Source organism: Juglans microcarpa x Juglans regia, chromosome 1D (genome assembly GCF_004785595.1).
Source record: "Juglans microcarpa x Juglans regia isolate MS1-56 chromosome 1D, Jm3101_v1.0, whole genome shotgun sequence".
NCBI lineage: Eukaryota > Viridiplantae > Streptophyta > Magnoliopsida > Fagales > Juglandaceae > Juglans > Juglans microcarpa x Juglans regia.
The window spans coordinates 21,158,164-21,176,255 of NC_054594.1; the positions used below are offsets into that span (position 1 = coordinate 21,158,164).

At 36.9% G+C, this 18,092-nt stretch overlaps 1 protein-coding gene and 1 long non-coding RNA gene across 2 annotated transcripts in view; one reads left to right on the forward strand and one right to left on the reverse strand.

Moving 5' to 3' along the window:
* Positions 1 to 18,092, forward strand: part of LOC121240152 (protein NO VEIN-like) — a 138,263-nt gene that overhangs the window by 12,799 nt on the left and 107,372 nt on the right. The window contains 1 exon segment of the mRNA XM_041137591.1: positions 5,556 to 5,733. Within this exon segment, the coding sequence (XP_040993525.1) occupies positions 5,556 to 5,733 (178 nt within the window).
* LOC121240199 lies at positions 49 to 17,962 on the reverse strand. Its single transcript, XR_005935485.1, has 4 exons — positions 17,685 to 17,962; positions 10,391 to 10,406; positions 3,459 to 3,473; positions 49 to 59 (listed from the first exon to the last, which is right to left on the reverse strand). It is a non-coding gene; the product is annotated as an uncharacterized LOC121240199 (long non-coding RNA).

The following is an 18,092-nucleotide window of genomic DNA, read 5'->3' on the forward strand; positions in this document are numbered from 1 at the left end:
GGAATTTTGTTAGATCAATGTTTTTTAAACCACTTCTATACTCATTTCTTGGGTGTAATCTTTTCTTTCAGTAAGATTCATTACTTCATAAAAATAATAATAATGAAGAAGGAATTCTATCTCACATCCTTTTGCTACTTTGAGGTACTGGAATTAGTTGGATATGGGGAAATGACGCTTGATTTTGATGATAAAAGGAGGATTGTGCATTGCAGTCGATTTCTATCTTTATCTCTAATATTACTTGACATATTAAAGTCCTGCTCTCGCCAATTCTTATGATCAACAAAATCTTGTCTACCTATAAAAAAATAAAGGCCCTGGTGCAGTAATTTCTATATTATTTCTTGAGTCCTTTAGTTAGATGTTGGTAAAATTCCCATTATGAAGATTTAACATGCCTTGATCGAAGATATATCATTTTCTATGTTTTACATAGATTTCCCTCCTTTCTGCTTGGTGAAAAAGGAAAAGAACACAAGTATTTGTCTGTCAATTCTTTTCTCTCTTTTTCTTTCCTCCTCGTACAACTTTCTTATTTAAGATTGTTAATTATTTATTGATCAAATACTTAATCCGTTCCTGAGTCTTACTCTCTTATCTTTTTGTTCCTCCAGTTTAAAGTCTTATAAATTTTGATCCTCGGATTTGATATTTTTTTCAATTAAGACCTTTCGTCAGATTTCCCTTAGAAATCAGGAAAAATCTGGCTTGGCATGCCATGTGTCTACCACGTATAGACAGGTGGCATGCCATGTGACAAAAAGTTTTAGAAGCTTAAAGATTATATAAAAACTTAAGAAACAATTAAAAACCTAAAATAGAAAAAAAAAAAATTGAAAGTAAAAAACAAAAACCAGGGTTGGCTGCAGCCATCCTTGGGCAGACACAGGCTGCCTTGGTTGGTAACCCAGGCGATGCACCTGGATTTCTAACCTAGGTGCCATCTAGGTGTGCTGCCCTCCAACACAAGGATGCTGCTTCTTTAAAAAAAAAATTGTTTGTAATTTTTTAATTTCAAGAAATTGTTTTTCAGTTTATTATTTCAATTTTTCAATCTTTTGTTTTATTTTTAATTTAAGTATTTTTTTCAGTTTTCTATAATTTGTTTTGTTGTTTAATCTTGTTTTATATATTTTAAGAGCTTTTATTAATTCTGACACGTGGCATGCCATGTCAGATTTCTGTTAGAAATTTGAAGGTCTTAATTAAAAAAATTTCAAATCTAATGATTAAAATGATAAAATTGAAAACCGAAGGAACAGAAAGATAAGAGTGCAAAACCCAGGGACTGATTAAGTACTTGACCCTTATTCTGGCAGATCATACATTTAAAAGTGGTATTATTACAGCCTCCTTCTCAGTATCGAGAAAAATGATATGATTTAAGATAGATAATTCCTTTTTACAATTCTTTGGTACGTTGGTCGGTGAGTCATTAAATTCTTGTTTGGTAAAGATAAAAACTGCTCTTCAGTTCTCCGATATGCTTTTTCAGAGTTCCATAATCAAATAAGGTAATTTGACAATTCAACTTGGTTTTGGTGGAAATATTGTACTCCTGTGTTGTGTTTATAAGCTGCTTATTTGCATGCTGTTTCTTGTGCTACTCTATTCCCTGTGCCACCTTTTCTCCCCATCTAATCTTTACCCATGAGTGTTTACATCCTACGAGTTGGTTCGTGATATATAGTCCATTGACTAGGTCTATGGTATTTGGAAAAGAAAACATCTATTTATCACCCCTCATCATCCCATGATATGGCATTAGATGATTGAAGACTATTTATTATATTTCACTTGTGAACCTATCATCTAATGCGACATCATGGCATGATGAGAGAATTATGAGAATTGGGATGATGAGTAGCATACTCCTGTACGAATGCATCTCTTGTAACACTGTAATGGAAGGCCTAAGCCACATCTGGGGCCCTGGGCCATACTCCTAAATGACTAGTCAATTGTATAATTGCCCCATTAAAATCATTATAAAGAGTGAGAACTTTTTCCTCTCAAGCAATGTGGGACCCCATACACCACCTACACTAACCAATCTGAATGGGGTATCACATCTACTTTATTTATTTAAAAAATTGTAAGTTAGATTGCTGAGTTTTTTTATTTCTAAATCATTTGAGGTCTATCAAAATTCTTATGACTTTGAAAAACAATTGACCTTAATAGTTGGGGTTGTTTCACTAGAAGGAAACCACACTTTATATACCCTAGTGGCCTTAATTATTCGCATGCAGACGTGTATGGTTTCCTCTAGTGACTTAGTTGCATGGTCTTGTAAAACTTTTGTTTTTGATAAGTAATAAAGAATTTTCTTGATGAAAGCATTAGGCATAGCCCATGTATACAGGTCATAAACAGAATATACACCTAAGCATGTAGAAGTGTTTGGTTTCCACTAATGACTCTAGTTGCATGGTCTTGTAAACCTTTTGTTTTTGATAAGTTTTTATTTATTTATTTATTTTTTTTTTATAAGTAAAAATATTATATATATATATATATATATATATATCAAAAGGAGTAACCAAGTAAATTGAATGTATACAAGAGAATACCTTGCCCATAATAGAAAATCTCTAATAACCCAAAAAGCCTGTGAAAAACAACCCAAAATACACCAAGCCCGATCCCAACCCCAATCCCTTGTTTTCCTGTCTTCACAATGCTCTCCCTTTAGACTTTCCTCTAGTTGAGCTACCACTCTTAGCATCGTAGTTGATTGCTGAAAAAAGACACTGTAACTCATTGCTTTTCTTGAAACTTGATTTGGTTACAAGCGCGTGGCTTACCTCGATCGTAGTAATTAGTTCTTTAAATTGGTCTTCACATCCTTCATGTGAAATTCCCATGAACTATTGAATCTCCTTAACTTTAGGCAGAATCCAATCCACTATCGGAGCAAGAGAGACTAGGGGAGCCACAGTATCCAACTGCACTCCCGACTCTAGACATTCCTTTACACGAGGCACCAACGCCAAATCCATATTCAAATCTCGTACCCCCTCAGCAACTCTATTGGTTCTCTCCAATTGTATGACATCAAGTTCCTTTACCTCTTGTGACCCTTTATGTGCAACTTCAGCGGGTCCCTTCACAAATGGTATGACACCATTTTCCTTCAACTCCAACGAGGGAGCCATAGTTTCTTCGGGTACAGAAGTCACCTGAGGAGAATGACATTCCATTGCAGATGTCTCTACGCTGATACCCGACGTAGAACCCACTTCAAATAACCCAGACTTCCTTTTGACCCGCCATACTCTTCTGGATTTGGATCTGGGTATAGGAACAAGGCTGAATCCTATTTTCCGTTTTCCTTTATATGAGTTTAAAGGATTTGGGCTTAACTTAGTCTTGTTCCTTACAATCCTGTTGCCTCCAGCTGAAAGCAGGTCTATTTTCGTAGACAAAAAAGCTATCGCTGCCTTCAATTCGACAAGTTGGGTTTCCATCTCCTTTAAACAATTATGCATTGCGACAAGCTGGTTCTGAGGCGTGATCTGCAAGCTACTTTCATCAATCCCCTCACTATGAACCCCCGAAGCATGACCGGTCTTCAGAGCTGCCGCACATGATTGCTTCGCCACCGTGGATGTACTTGGGTCTTTATGATTCACCTCCAAGTTGATGTTCTCATTCTTCTTTTGGTTTTCCTTCTTTGACCCATCAGCAAAAAGCATATCCACAGCTCTGCATAATTCCGTAGCAAATTTCTCTCAACCTAGACCTTCATACCTTCAAGAATGACTACAACACTCCGCCGGCCTCCGCCACCTTATTTGGTGACCATTAGAAGCCTACCATGCTCGTTGGAGCATCGTTGAGCCATGAATGTTCTGTTTCCTTCGCGCGAGTGTTTTGTGAAATCCAAATTTCTCCCTGCCTATAATACTGCTTCCAGCGTAGCCATCAGCCATTCTATACCACTACGACCCATCACTACAAATCTCCAAACCCTTGTACTCCTCTCCACAATTTTTAAGGAAGACCTCCATGTTTCTGGCAAAAGCTCAAAAGCCTTCGATTCCACCCAGAAGCGCACCAGCTGACCCATGGTTTTTTTCATTAACAAGTTACCACAATTCAACCATATTGTTTTTGATAAGTAATCAAGAATTTTATTGATGAAAGCATTATGTAGCCCATGCACACGGACGTATACAAAAAATACACCTAAGAAGATCAACAACCGCTATAAGGAAAATATGAACACTTAGTCTGTCAAAATCTATGGCACTTGCCTACAGGAACAAAGTGTTAAAGTTTACTTTAAGCTCTTCCTGTATCCACTCATAATCTTTGAAATTTCTATCTTTCATTTCCCTCCAAATGCACCACATAGAAAAATGGGACCTGTCTTACATATTGCTCCAGTTTGTAGATTGCCATGTATGCCTCTTCAGTTAGCTAGAAAGTCAACCAATTTTCTAGGCATCACCCCTACTAATCCCTTTCTATCAAATAAATCATTCCATAGGGTTCTGGCTACCTCGTAGTGTTGTGGTAGATGATCTATGGTTTTTCCGTTATTTTTGCACATACAACACTAGTTCCAACATAATGACCCAGCATTTCCTTAGGTTCTCTTACGTAAAAATCATCCCTAAGGAAGCAGTTTATCCAAAAAAGGAAGCTTTTAGAGGCGCCATTATGCTCCAAATATTTTTCTAAGAAACTGGGTTAGTCTCTTGGATAGTGAGGACCTGATAAAATGAACAAACAGAGAACTTCCCTTTGTTATAAGGGCACCAAAGGGCATTTATCTCCATCTCCAATTCTCACTCTTGTAGAGTACATAGATCAGAAAACTCTGAAAAAGGCATCAACTTCCTAATCTTGTGCTGTTCTAAAAAAATTGACATACCATTGAATAGAGCAACTAGAAATTTCCAAAAGATCAGCTAGTAAGGCTTTTTGTACTGCGATCCCATACATTTCTGGAAAGGCTTTCTTGAGTATCCTATCTCCACACCATAGGTCATGCTAAAATGTGATTAAAGACCCATCACCCACCTCAAGTTGAGTGTGTCTAGAGAAAACCCTCCACCCTTTTCTTATATGCTTCCACAACTCCACCCCTTGTGATTCTTTCTAGCACCAACCTCCCCAAGCCCCATCAAACTTTGCATCTTTACAGTCTTTCATAAGCTTTAGGTTGCTCTGCCCATAAACTTGATTGCTTGTAAGTGGCCATGTTTTATTGTCTATGACTTGTATACTTTTTTTTATTAGTAAACAAAATTTTGTTAATCATAATATTAGGCATAAGCCCAAGTATGTGGGACATATACAAGAGTGTGCGTTGTTAATGACATCTGTATTAATTGTTTGACTTCTCCAGATGGAATAGGTGCTGTAACTTAATTTATCCTCTGTTTGTTGGGATCTCCTCATGTTGCATTGCTCTTTGTTGGCATACATTTACTGACTCACCTATGTGATGCTCAATACTTTATATAACATCGCATATTATGACCCTAGATGCTTCCATATGAGATCCCATTTATGGTTACGCTGTATTTTCCATATTTCAGATCTCATCTATCAAATCTGGAATGTGGGACATCATATATGATACACACGAAGCTGCAAGTGAGACGGAATTAACAAACATATTTATCGAAAAATCTTCTGAACATGAGATCACAGATGTTGTTCCCAGTGTTAAGGATGCACCAGTCATTGCTGAGAATGAAGTGGAGCTTATACACGGTGAGTAGTGCTTGCTCTTAAAAATGGACTTTTTTTGTGTAATAGTTCAACTATGGTCCCCTATTTTTCATCATTTTCTAATTTTGTGTCTTTTTTGTTTTTTTTTTGGGGGGGGGGGGGGGGGGGGGGAAGGGTGGGCGCTAATTGTTTTAATTGCTAAATGGACTGTAAATGCACCAAAAATTAACAATTTTGAACTATGCTTGCAATACCTAGATTGAGTATATGAGAGTAGTGAATGAGATCCCACGCTGCCTGGTAACGAGAAATTCTTTTACATTGATTCCAAGGAGCTTCAAATTGTAACATTTACTAGGTCACAAAAATTCACAAAGTGAAAATTTCATTGCTTACAATGTAATAAAATGGGCCGCTTCTAACAATATCATTGGAAGCATTCCGGCACACTCCATACCGCCCCATCTTCTTGACCCAAACTTTATTTTCAACCCCTCTGAATCCCTTCTATATCTGACTTTGTATTGTATTGTATTGTATTTGAATTTATTTTATTCATTTTATTAATATAAAACATAGTCATAACACAGATGTGGTTTGAGTGTTCCTCAGATCATTACAGCACTAATTTTTCATTATCTTGTATTTTGAATTTTATTGAAAGGCATAGAATTCAGGTCATTAGACTCTTGTCACCATACCACTAATGTATATACATTTTTTTTTCTTTTTTTTTTTTTTATGAGTACCACTAATGTATATACATGCATTGAAGTTTTAGGAAGATTATGTTGAACTTCGATATCCACTATCAAAAAAGCCTATTTCCATTTTTCTGGGTGACCATAATTTGGTATTATTTACTTGTTAAGTGAATTTGGGAATACTTCAACATTTTGTGAAATTTTGGGTTCCCTTACCTCAATTCCCAAGCATTCCTAGTATTATCCCCCATTCACTTGTTACACATTATTATTATGTGTTATTACTTCACAGGTGTTTCTGTTCAAGACATTATCAGAAAAGTAGCCATGTATTTTGACCTCAACTACGTCAACAGTTATGGTATACCACTCCTTGAAAGAAGAATCATCCTCTTGAGGAAGCTTTATAACTGTGAGTTTTGGCTGGCAGAGCAATTTTGCGCCAAGACGTTCAAGTCCCTTGGTTATGGAGATTTTTTAATGTTCCTTGAAAAACATGCCTCTCTGCTACCTGATCAGATGTACAATTTCTTAATAAGTGATGTGTATGAAAATTCTCCTTTGGAGGTTTGCATGCTCCAGAATCAATTGGTTGTTTTAGTAGCACAAGCTTTGAATGGCTTATGGGGAGATAAACAATTTACCAAACAGATGATTTCTTCATTGCTAATGAGGCAATTCCCATTGATTGGTTTCAAAATTTCTGAAAAAGGTTCTGTTGCTGATTTTCTAGATATTGTGGGGAAGTATGAGAGCAATGTAATCTCAAAAGCTGTCCTATTTTCTGTAACATTATTCGGAATGAGTCATGATGGAGACTCGCTAGCCCATCATGAAAATGATCTATTGGAAACCACCGAGGTGAGAATTGACATCAGCCAAAATGCTGGAGCCCTTAAGTCTGTTACATCCAAGGATGCTATTGAGCTTTTATGTAGGGCACCCTTGTTGTCAGATTTAAACTTATGGACACATTGGGACCTGATATTTGCTCCCTCGCTTGGTCCTCTTGTAACATGGTTGTTGAATGAAGTCAACACACAGAAGTTATTATGTTTAGTGACTAAAGAAGGAAAGGTTATCCGCTTGGATCATTCAGCTACTGTGGATTCATTCTTGGAAGCTGCACTTGAAGGATCCCCTTTACAAACAGCAGTGCAGCTTTTATCTCTGTTCTCTTTAGTTGGGGGTGAAAAATATGTTCCCATGTCTCTTTTAAAGTGTCATACACGCCATGCATTTGAAGTTATTATGAAGAATTTATTGGAGAATATGGAAGCAAACGAGGCTCAGAACTCTCTGATGCAAGGATACACAAGACGGAGAATGGTTGTTGAAACTGCTACTAGTAACTTGAGTAATGAATTACTCATAAATTTTGAAAAAATGAATAAAGCAGTGCCCGTTATATCCAGATTTGTTCTTGACTGTCTTGGCTATTTACCCCCAGAGTTTCGTGGTTTTGCTGCTGATATATTACTTTCGGGAATGCGATCTCTTATCAAAGATGCTGCTTCAGCCGTTTTGTCTGAATGCAACCAAACAGAGCAGCGTCTCATGCTTCATGAAGTAGGACTTTCTCTTGGTATTGTAGAGTGGATTGATGATTACCATGCATTTTGTTCCACTGATGCTAGTGATTTGTACCCACATGAAACTTTATGCTTGAACGTTGTTGCGCCTGAGAAAAGCCTCAGCTCAAAAACTATGCAAGATGTGTTGGACAAGCCTTCCACTTCTGAAGTAAATACAAATGTATCTGCTGTGATAGATGGGCATAAAGAACAATGTACTGGAGTTTGTCAATCAGTTGCTGGATTAGAAGTTTTTGATGGAATTGGCCATGGTCCCACACAACGTTTGTCTGAACTTGATGAACATAAGAATGCATCCCTGGTCATTGAATCTATCAGGCAGGATGAATTTGGTCTGGATCCAAGTCTTTCTAGCATTGAAAGTAGCATGTTGAAGAAGCAGCATGCTCGCCTAGGGAGAGCACTTCACTGTCTTTCACATGAGTTATACTCTCAGGATTCACATTTTCTTCTTGAGCTGGTAAGGGTATTGCCTTTGTTTACAATAAATTGACATGAATAACACATTGGACCATCCAGGTTCTTACAGCTGATATTTTGAGTCTCATGTTCTATTAGCAATTGTAGTTATAGGAATACTTGTGCATGTGTGTATACACTATTATTGTCATCCCAAATAGGTTTCGATTTGAACACGGCATTCAAAGGAAGGCCCAAATATTTCATTGGCAGTTAAGATATCTTGCATTCCAAAATGTTAGCCATTCTCTCCACATTCGGAACATCCCCTACCAAGACTATTTTCTATTTAGCCAAGTTCACCTTCAACGCTGAAGCAGTTTCAAAGCATAAAAGGAGTGCCCTCAAAGCTCTAATGTGATCATGGCTGGCCCCACATAAGATTAGGGTATCATCAACAAATAATAGATGAGATATGTTAAGTGAGCCAGTAATGCCTCCCCCACAAAGAATCTGGATAAGAACTAGGGGTGTAAAAAAACCAAAAAATCGGTTGAACTGGACCGGACCGGTTCTTAAGAATCAAAACCGGTCCTAAACCGATGCGGTACCACTTTTCATATTTTGAAAATTGGTTTAAACTGAACTAGACCGGTATATATATTTATAACTTTTTATATTATATTATATATATATTATATGTTAAATTGTTAATTAATATAACATGAAATTTTAATCTTATTATTCAAGTTTATTAATCTTACAGCATAAAATTAATATAACATGTGATAACATAAAAGTAATATAACATGTGATATAATATAAAATTAATCGTATAATTTTTAATATAACATTTGATATAATATATAAATTTTAATCTTATAATATAAAATTAATATAACATAAAATTTTAATCTTAAACATAAACATTAATATTAAGTTATTAATATAAACTCACTTTTGATATATATATATATATATCAATGATAAATGCATTTTTGGTATAATAAATTTTAATATATATATATTTTTTTTAAATACATTTTTACACATTTGATCATATATACTCATATAAAAAGTCTAGAACTTATATAGACTATAGCTAAACTCAATACTATACTAGTATGTGTTAATTATTATAAAATAATGTACTTATACTATAATATAAATAAACTAATAGTTTAATATATGTAAACATCATATTATAACTAACATAGATAATCCGTAAAACTGGAAAAATAGACCGGACCGAAACTGGAAAAACTGGAAGTTTCAGTTTTGGTAGTGAATCTGTCCGGTATCGGTTCTTAAATTTTCAAAACCGGTGTATACCAATTCGGTTCTAAAAAATGTATAAAACCAGACTGAACCGGACCCGTTGCACCCCTAATAAGAACCCACCCTCTACGACCCCTAAAATCATCTTGCTAAAAGCTTCCTTTACAAAAATAAAAACTAGCAGAGAAAGAGGATCACCTTGTCTCAAGCTCCATGAGCTTTTAAAAAAGCCCTTTGGTGTGCCATTCACCTAGACAGAAAAACAAAAAGTAGAGATACATTGTTTTGATCCATGAACACCATTCAAACAAAAGTCACATCTCTCAAACATGTAAAGCAAAAATCTTCAATTACCTCGATCATAGGCCTTCTCTATATCAAGCACCGAATCAAGGATTTGCCTACCTTGGACAAAGGCATTTTGAGGCTTTAATATTAACTTCTCAACCACCATGTTCAATCTATTCGCCAAGACTTTCGAAACGATCTTGTAAATCCTGCTCACCAAGCTAATATGATGATAGTCTTTTACCTCTATAGCGCCAGGTTTTTTGGAATGAAAGCAACAAATCTTGCATTGAGACTCTTTTCAAACCTACCATTTTCATGAAATTCAGGAAAGACCCCCATTATATCTTCTTTGATCACTTCCAATAAGTTTGGAAAAAAGCCATAGAAAATCCATTTGGACTTGGAACTTTGTCACTCGCCATGCTTCTTAACGCTTTTTTTTTTTTTTCTTTAAAAGGCCTCTCAAGTTGTCCAACTTCTTGTGAGTCAAGAGCGTCAAAGTGAAGCCCATCTAGTCTTGGTCTCCAAGAGAATTGTTCTGAAAGCAAACTCTTGCGATAGTTGACAATGTGATCTGTGATCTTGGTTTGGTTTGGTGGGAGGAAACCACTCCATCAACCATCAACATCTCTATGCATTGTTCCTCCTATGCGAGTTAACCTCCCGGTGGAAAAACTTGGTGCATTTATCCCCTTCCTTCAACCAAAGTGCTCTCAAGTTTTGTCTCCAAGATATTTCCTCTAGTAGAGAAAACCTTTTAAGGTCCACGGTCACTTGAATTTTACGTGTCCTCATCGTTTAAGATAATACCCTTTGCTCCCTCCGATCCTTTGAGTTCCTAAAAAAGAGTAGACTTTTGAGCTTCCTCATTACCAAGAGCTTGCTCATTCCAAGCCTTCAAATCTTTCTTTAGAGACTTCAATTTACATGACATGATGTAACTTGGAGTGCCATAAAATTGATAAGAAGACCACCATTGCCGAACTTGATCAAGGAACTCATCTAATTTGAACCACGTGTTTTCAAACTTGAAGTACCTTGGGCATCCCTGAATACCTCCATAATCAAGAAGGATGGGAAGTGTTCTGAGCACAACCTTGGGAGTCTCTTTTGAATAAGTTCTTGGTAATGTGCTTCCCATTCAAGTGATACTAGGAATCTATCAATCATTGACCAAGAGGGGTGTTCTCGGTTGCTTGACCAAGTGTAGGTGCTATCTAAAAGAGGAATATCTAGTAAATCTTGTTCATAAATGAAGTTAGAGAAATCTACCATTGGTGAATTGAAGCTAGAGGCACTTGATCGTTCACTCGGGAGTCAAGTAACGTTAAAATCGCCACCTACACACAAAGGGAAATCCCATTTGTGCTCAGGCCAGCCAATTTGTCCCATAATACACTTCTTGCAAGATCTAAGTCAGGACTACAGACAACTACGAAGGCCCACTGATATCCATCCATAACATTCTTGAACAAGCAAGCCACCATATAATCCCCCGTACAATCTTCTAATTTTCTCACCGCTCTTTTATCCCACATCACTAAGATGCCTCTTGATGCTCTGTTGGATGGTAAATAATGCAACACTACTTGATTACAACACCACAAACTCCTAATAGTGCTTAAGGGGATAGATTCCAATTTAATTTCTTGCAAGCAAACGATGTCTACTCTCCAACTATGTAATTGGTTTCTAATTTTGAGACACTTTTCCTTTTCATTCAACCCCCTCACATTCCATGAAACAATTTTCGACTTCATAAAACAACATCCATTGCCCTTCCCTTCGATCTTCCATGGTTAGAACTCCTCTCCTACTCCATCGTTGACTGTCCAGTTAAGCTTTTTTAATTCTCTAGCTCTCTAGCTCTCTTCTTTGCTGAATTGTTCTCACTTGGTGAACTAGAGAGAGTCTGTCCAGCCTCTATAGCTGCGAGGAGAGCTACAAATTGGTCCTCGAAACCATCGCACAGTATCCCCACACAATGTTGAATCTCCTTGGCTTTGTTTAAGACCTAATCAGAGACCTAGATGTTGCTTCTTGGGCGCTGAGAATTCAGTGGCATAGGTGCTTCCCAATATACCTCCTCACGGACCAGAGGATTTGCTTGCAACTCAACCACCCTATCCGATATAGAACACAACTCCTGCCATTGCTCTCCCTTGACCCCATTCATATCATGCACGACCATGGCTTTAGCGATTTCCCTTTCCACTGTATTACCCACTTTAGAAGCTCCACGCTCCACCCTCTGTTTGATCCTTCCCAGAGCTAAATAAATTGCCTACTTCCAGAGACAAAGCTTTCTGGGGTGATACCATGGTGTTCTCCATTTGAAGCTTCCAGGCAACATTTCTGCTTGAAAAAGAAATTTGGCATTGTTAGTTTTGGTCACCAGCACAGCCAGTCTATGGGCCAAGACAATAGCCACCATCTCGCCTTCTTCCGTCAGTGGTTTCTATGTAGTCCCCGGCTGGTGTAACGTTGGCTCTGATGATCGTTTTGCAACACCGGAAGATGACCCAACTTTGAAGCTAGAGTGACCCGCGATTTTGACCCGCCAACTGTGGGTCGGATGGCCCTTATATATTTGGGCTTGCAACTTCCTTTTCTCAGCCCGCAATCATCTTGTACCACCGAAACCCACGAACTTCTTGCCAGCAACTTCCCTCATCTTTCCTGACTCAAGCCCAGGCCCATTTCCTGGTTTACCCGCTGTATAAAGCCACTATCAACTCTATTTTGAGGTTGCAGAGTCATCCTTTCTGCGTCGCACCCTTTTGTCAGAGAGCCACCATCCTTTCTCCTCTGGTGGTTGTCGAGGCCTCAAACCTCATATCTCTGCAAGTCTCTTCTTGATTTCTCCTCGATTTTTCTAGCGTCGTCGTTGGTGACTGGCATTGAGCATGAAACAACCTTTGCATACGTTTTAGAAGTCACTCCCCCACATGTGCCCTTGCTTATTTGCCTTTTGAACATTTCAGCCCCTCCATATTCCTTTGCTTCATTTTTGCCTGCACTGCCACATAGCTCACGCAGTTCCATAGCCATCTTCCTCCATACCTTGCCTTCCACTTCTTCAAGGATGATGATAAGGCTCTGTCTCCCACCACCTTAGTGCTTGACTATGGTCAAGTATCTACCAAATGCATTGGAAGATCTCTGTGCAAGAAAAGCATTGCTGCCTAAGTTGGACGTTCTGATGACCTCCTTGTCACCGTCTGACCTGGAAATTTTCTAAGGTTTGTGCGACCCATGATGCAATTGGTCTACCCAGTAACTGTTCTTTAGTCACCTTCCTACCTCTCTCTGTGATGCGTATATAGCAACCACCTTCAACTGAAATCTCAAATATTTTTGTTTCAATGAGAATAACCTTCAAATTGCCCATCCTTCAAGAACTTGCATCTCTAACTAAGCTCAAAATTGAACTAGAAATGGTAATGGTCACCAGGTAGACTCTTTGGGGGCGAGAAGCAAGAGTAGTACAGATGCTAGCAATAGAGAAAAGAGAAAGATAAAGAAGAGAAGCCGAAGGTGTATGAAGAAGCTTGCAGTAAGAAGAGGGGAAGAAAAACTCCATAAAATGACATTGAATGAACAAGAATCTAATAAATCTACATTCAGAGGTAAATAGAGATAACTAAGTTGACATGGGCCAATCATTGTCATCAAAAGAAGGCAACTTGCATTTTCACCGGTCACAATTGCCATTACATTATTAATTCTATCATATTCCCCAGCCTCTCTCATAGTCACGAGAAGTCCAACATACTTGTCAATTTATACACACAGAGAGGGGGAAATTCAAAAGAAGATGAACCATCATGTTGCCTACTATGCTGATCATTGGACTTAGACCACTATAGCTCAAAAGAATAACCCGAAAGTCAAAGTTGCAAGAGGTGCAAAGAAAGTGAGCACAAAGACGACATTTTCAGGTGTTGGGCTTCGCACTAGAGTCTCAGTTACTGTAGTTTTTGCACAAAAGAGATGACCACCAGCACCACCAACATTGTCACAAAGAGTTTCATCTCTAAGAGGGGAAACCAGTTTTAGAATCTTTCACAACCATCCAATCAGATCGGGTTTTCATGAAGAAGCTACAGCGTTGTATGGAGTAGCATCAATGACTTCAAAGATGACAATAAGCTATCCCTCTCCAAGATGACAATGAAACCAAAAACGACACCCTAAGGCCTGGTTTGTATAGCAAGAGCCTCTCATCCCATCCAATCTCGTCTCGTTTCATCTTATCCCATCTCGTCTCAATATCCAAACACCACAAACACGAACAATTTTCAATTTTCAATTTTCAATTTTTTCTTGTAATCATAACCTAATCATTACAACTTTCCCAAACTTCCAAACAAAACACAAAAAACAATTCAACTTTTTCAAATCTCAAAACAAAAATAATATTAAAAAAATAATATTATAACAATATTTTAACTTTATAATATTTTTATTCAACTTTTTCTCTCTCCATTTCTAAAATTCCATAAAACATCTTAACTCAAACCATTTCACTACTATTCACAAACTATTTCACTACTATTCACAGATCATCGTATCTCATTTCACTATCCAAACCAAGCCTAAATGGAAGAAAGGGATTTGCAGAGTAATAAGCCTTCACATTAAGCTTGGAAACCAAATGGCCCGGAAACTGAACAGCCTGGAAACCAAATAATATTTAAGTAAATAAATTACTGCTAAGATAGTTATCCAATTGTTTTAATAACCAAGAAACCGAATAATTTTGATAACTTAGAAACCGAACGGTTGTAAGGTAAAACTAAACTTAAGAAAATAAAAGGCAGTAGTTTACAGGAAGTGCAAGAGACAGCTAATAAAGTGGCAATAAAGGGTGAAAGTTGACGGGAACTGCAAAAGACGGGAAACTGCAAGAGACGGGTGAAAAAGTGGTAATAAAGGGTGGAAGTGTACATGTGTTTGAATTATGTGGGAATAATGAAATAATAAAATTAAAATAGATATATACTGAGGTTGAGAAATATTTTACAAAGAGGATGCTTCAACTTTTATATACTGTAATGTATTTTATTTTATCGAAAACAATCTCCTGTATCTGTTCTTGCTTCAAAATGTAGTGAGATAATAATAGGCATCAACTTCTCTAGCAGCTGTCAAATTATGGAAAAGGGGAGGAACATAATTAGGCTATTGATCCTGACATGGGCCAGATTTGAATATGCACTTTATATTTGAGTTTTTAAGTTAAGTTCGTTGACTTTAGTGTTGTGTGTTCTCACTAGATTCCTTTTTAACTGAATGTTGTATTGTAAAGCAGAGTGGCACAAGAGGATTAATAATATTGGACTTGGAAAATGTCATTCATATCTGTTTTAGTTTATTGTAAGTACTGAATGTAAAAACTATGATCCCAATCTATAGAATTTTCTATTTGGTAAACAGATTTGATATAGATTTTAAGTTCAAAATAGGTTGCAAAGAAGTCCCTTTTTTTCCCTAAAAAGCAGCCTGTTTATTTTCATTCTGCCTCAGGTGCAAAATGCTGATGATAATATTTATCCAGAAGATGTGGAACCAACTCTGACATTCATTCTTCAAGAGTCAGGAATCATTCTTCTAAATAACGAGCGAGGCTTCTCTGCTCAAAACATCAGAGCACTCTGTGATGTTGGAAATTCGACGAAGAAAGGATCTAATGCTGGATATATAGGGCAGAAAGGCATTGGCTTTAAATCTGTTTTCCGGGTATGTTTGAACAAGCATTGTTGTAATATTTCTTTGATTTTCTTTTTCTTTTTTGGTAAGTAATGGTTAATTTATATTGAAAAAAAAAACTGAAAAATGGTCTTTCCCAAGTATGTAGGTTGTGTATAAGAGATATTATATGTCTAAGAGGTACAATAAGCTTTGTTGCTTACTGTTTGTTGCTCCAAGTGAACCACTGATTTTTGTGGAACTTTAATTTCATTCTTTGAAAGAGTCTTTACTAGTTGAGCTGTACCACTTCATTGGAATTTGACACTGTGTGGGGGTTCCTGCATTTTAATAGTCTACTAAAGATTTATACTTTTTTGGGATCTGGATAATTCGACTTGTGATTTTTCATGTTTTACATGCAACCCAAATCCTTCCTGTGGATGTTGGGTTGACCCAGGGTTATGAAGATGGTATTTGATGTGGCCTGCTGTTATGCTCAAGTCCAGCTGTGAATGATAACAATTGCAAGAAGGTCATAAGCAGTTTAATCTTGTGTTAAGATTTCAGAAGCAAATGGCTTAAGGTAGTTTTTAGGCTCATCTTCTTTATAGTTAATCATTGTGTCGACTATAATAATCTTTCACATGCACTCCTGCTATTTTGTGGTTGTTCGGTGTTCTGTGCAAGGTTGCCAAGTTTTAATTGACATAAAGAAATAAATATGGAAATAGGGTTTTGATTCTGTAGTCCTGGAAACATGTAAAGTTGAAGTTTAGACAGAAATGATTAAAGTAGATGTTGAAAGGCTCATCTCCCATAGTCAATTGGTGTTGCATGTGCAAAAAGAGTGGGGAGACTGGACCATTTACTTTTTCACTGTGAGGTGGCCTTGACCTTATGGTATGAATTCTTTGCTAGAATGGAGATAGCTTGGGTGATGCCGAGAAGGATAGTTGATTTCCTAGCAAATTGGAGAGGCTTGCGTGGTAACTTGCATATCAAAGTCATTTGGAAGATGGTACCCATTTGCCTATAGTGGTGTCTTTGGAAGGAGAGGAATGATAGAAGCTTTGAAGACCACAAGCAGTCAATGGACGAGCTATTTTAACACTTTACTCCATTGGTCGAATGTACTAGACCTCAATGGTTTGAACATTCATGAATTCCTTGTATCTCTAACCAATTAAGCCTAGGTGTTGCTCTTGTATATGTCCCGTGTACCTAGGCTATGCCCAATTCTCATCAATAAAATTCTTATCTGCTGATAAAAAAAATGGCCCATCCCCCATAAAGATAATAAACAGATTTTTTGGCTTAGTATTCAACTGTTTTTTAAAATCTCTGAAAGAAAAATTTGGTAGCCACCATTGTGAACTTCCGTGGAAAGTGACTGTCTTACCTAATGTAGTGTTGATGGAGAGAGAAATTATCATAGTTTTGAAGATCGTGAGAAAGTGAGAAATTGATGGACGGGGTTGAAGTTTTCTTCCTTTAAACCCTTTATATTTGGGTGGCGACTCATATTTATGATATTGTAAACACCATGTATTTTTTAATTTATTTGTTCATATTGTCCAGGGTTTTCTTCTTCGTTCCCTTTTAATGCTTAGATGTATTTCTTATATGTTCCCTGTGTACTTGAATTAACCATTTCTTAAGTTTGAATGAAATTTCATTTACTTATATGAAAGAGTATTTCTTAGATGTATTTCTTATATGTTCCCTGTGTACTTGAATTAACCATTTCTTAAGTTTGAATGAAATTTCATTTACTTATATGAAAGAGTATTCTACTGTTTTTCGTTATTAGCAAAGAAATCAAAAGCTAACTTTTAGGGCTCGTTTGGATAGTGAGATGAGATGGTTTTAGATGAGTTGAATAAAATATTGTTGAATATTATTTTTTAATATTATTATTGTTTTGGGATTTGAAAAAGTTGAATTGTTTATTATTTGCGTGGGAATTTGGAAAAGTTATAATGATGAGATGAGATGAGATAGTTTCTCTATCCAAACAAGCCCTTAAAAGAACTCTACTTTTTTTTTTTTTATAAGTAATGATCTTTATTGATGTGAATGAAATTAGGCGATGTCCAAGTACACTGGAAATATACTAAGTGAGGCACCTAATTATATTCTAGTAGGCTAAAAAGAAGATAAAAACTCATGAACATTCCCTCCCTTCAATACAATAGCAGAAAACCACTGGAAAATGGAGAATACAAAAAAGTTCCAGATTTCCCCCACTGCACGCTCCTTGTTATTAAAGCACCTGTCATTCCTTTCCAACCATAAACCCCACATTAAGCACAAAGGAATCATCTGCCACACGGTTGCTAGTTGGACACTACTATGAGGTCTATTCCAGCATGCTAATAGGTCCACCACACTCTTGGGCATAGCCCAACTTATCCCAGCTCTACTAAAAATACCAGCCCAA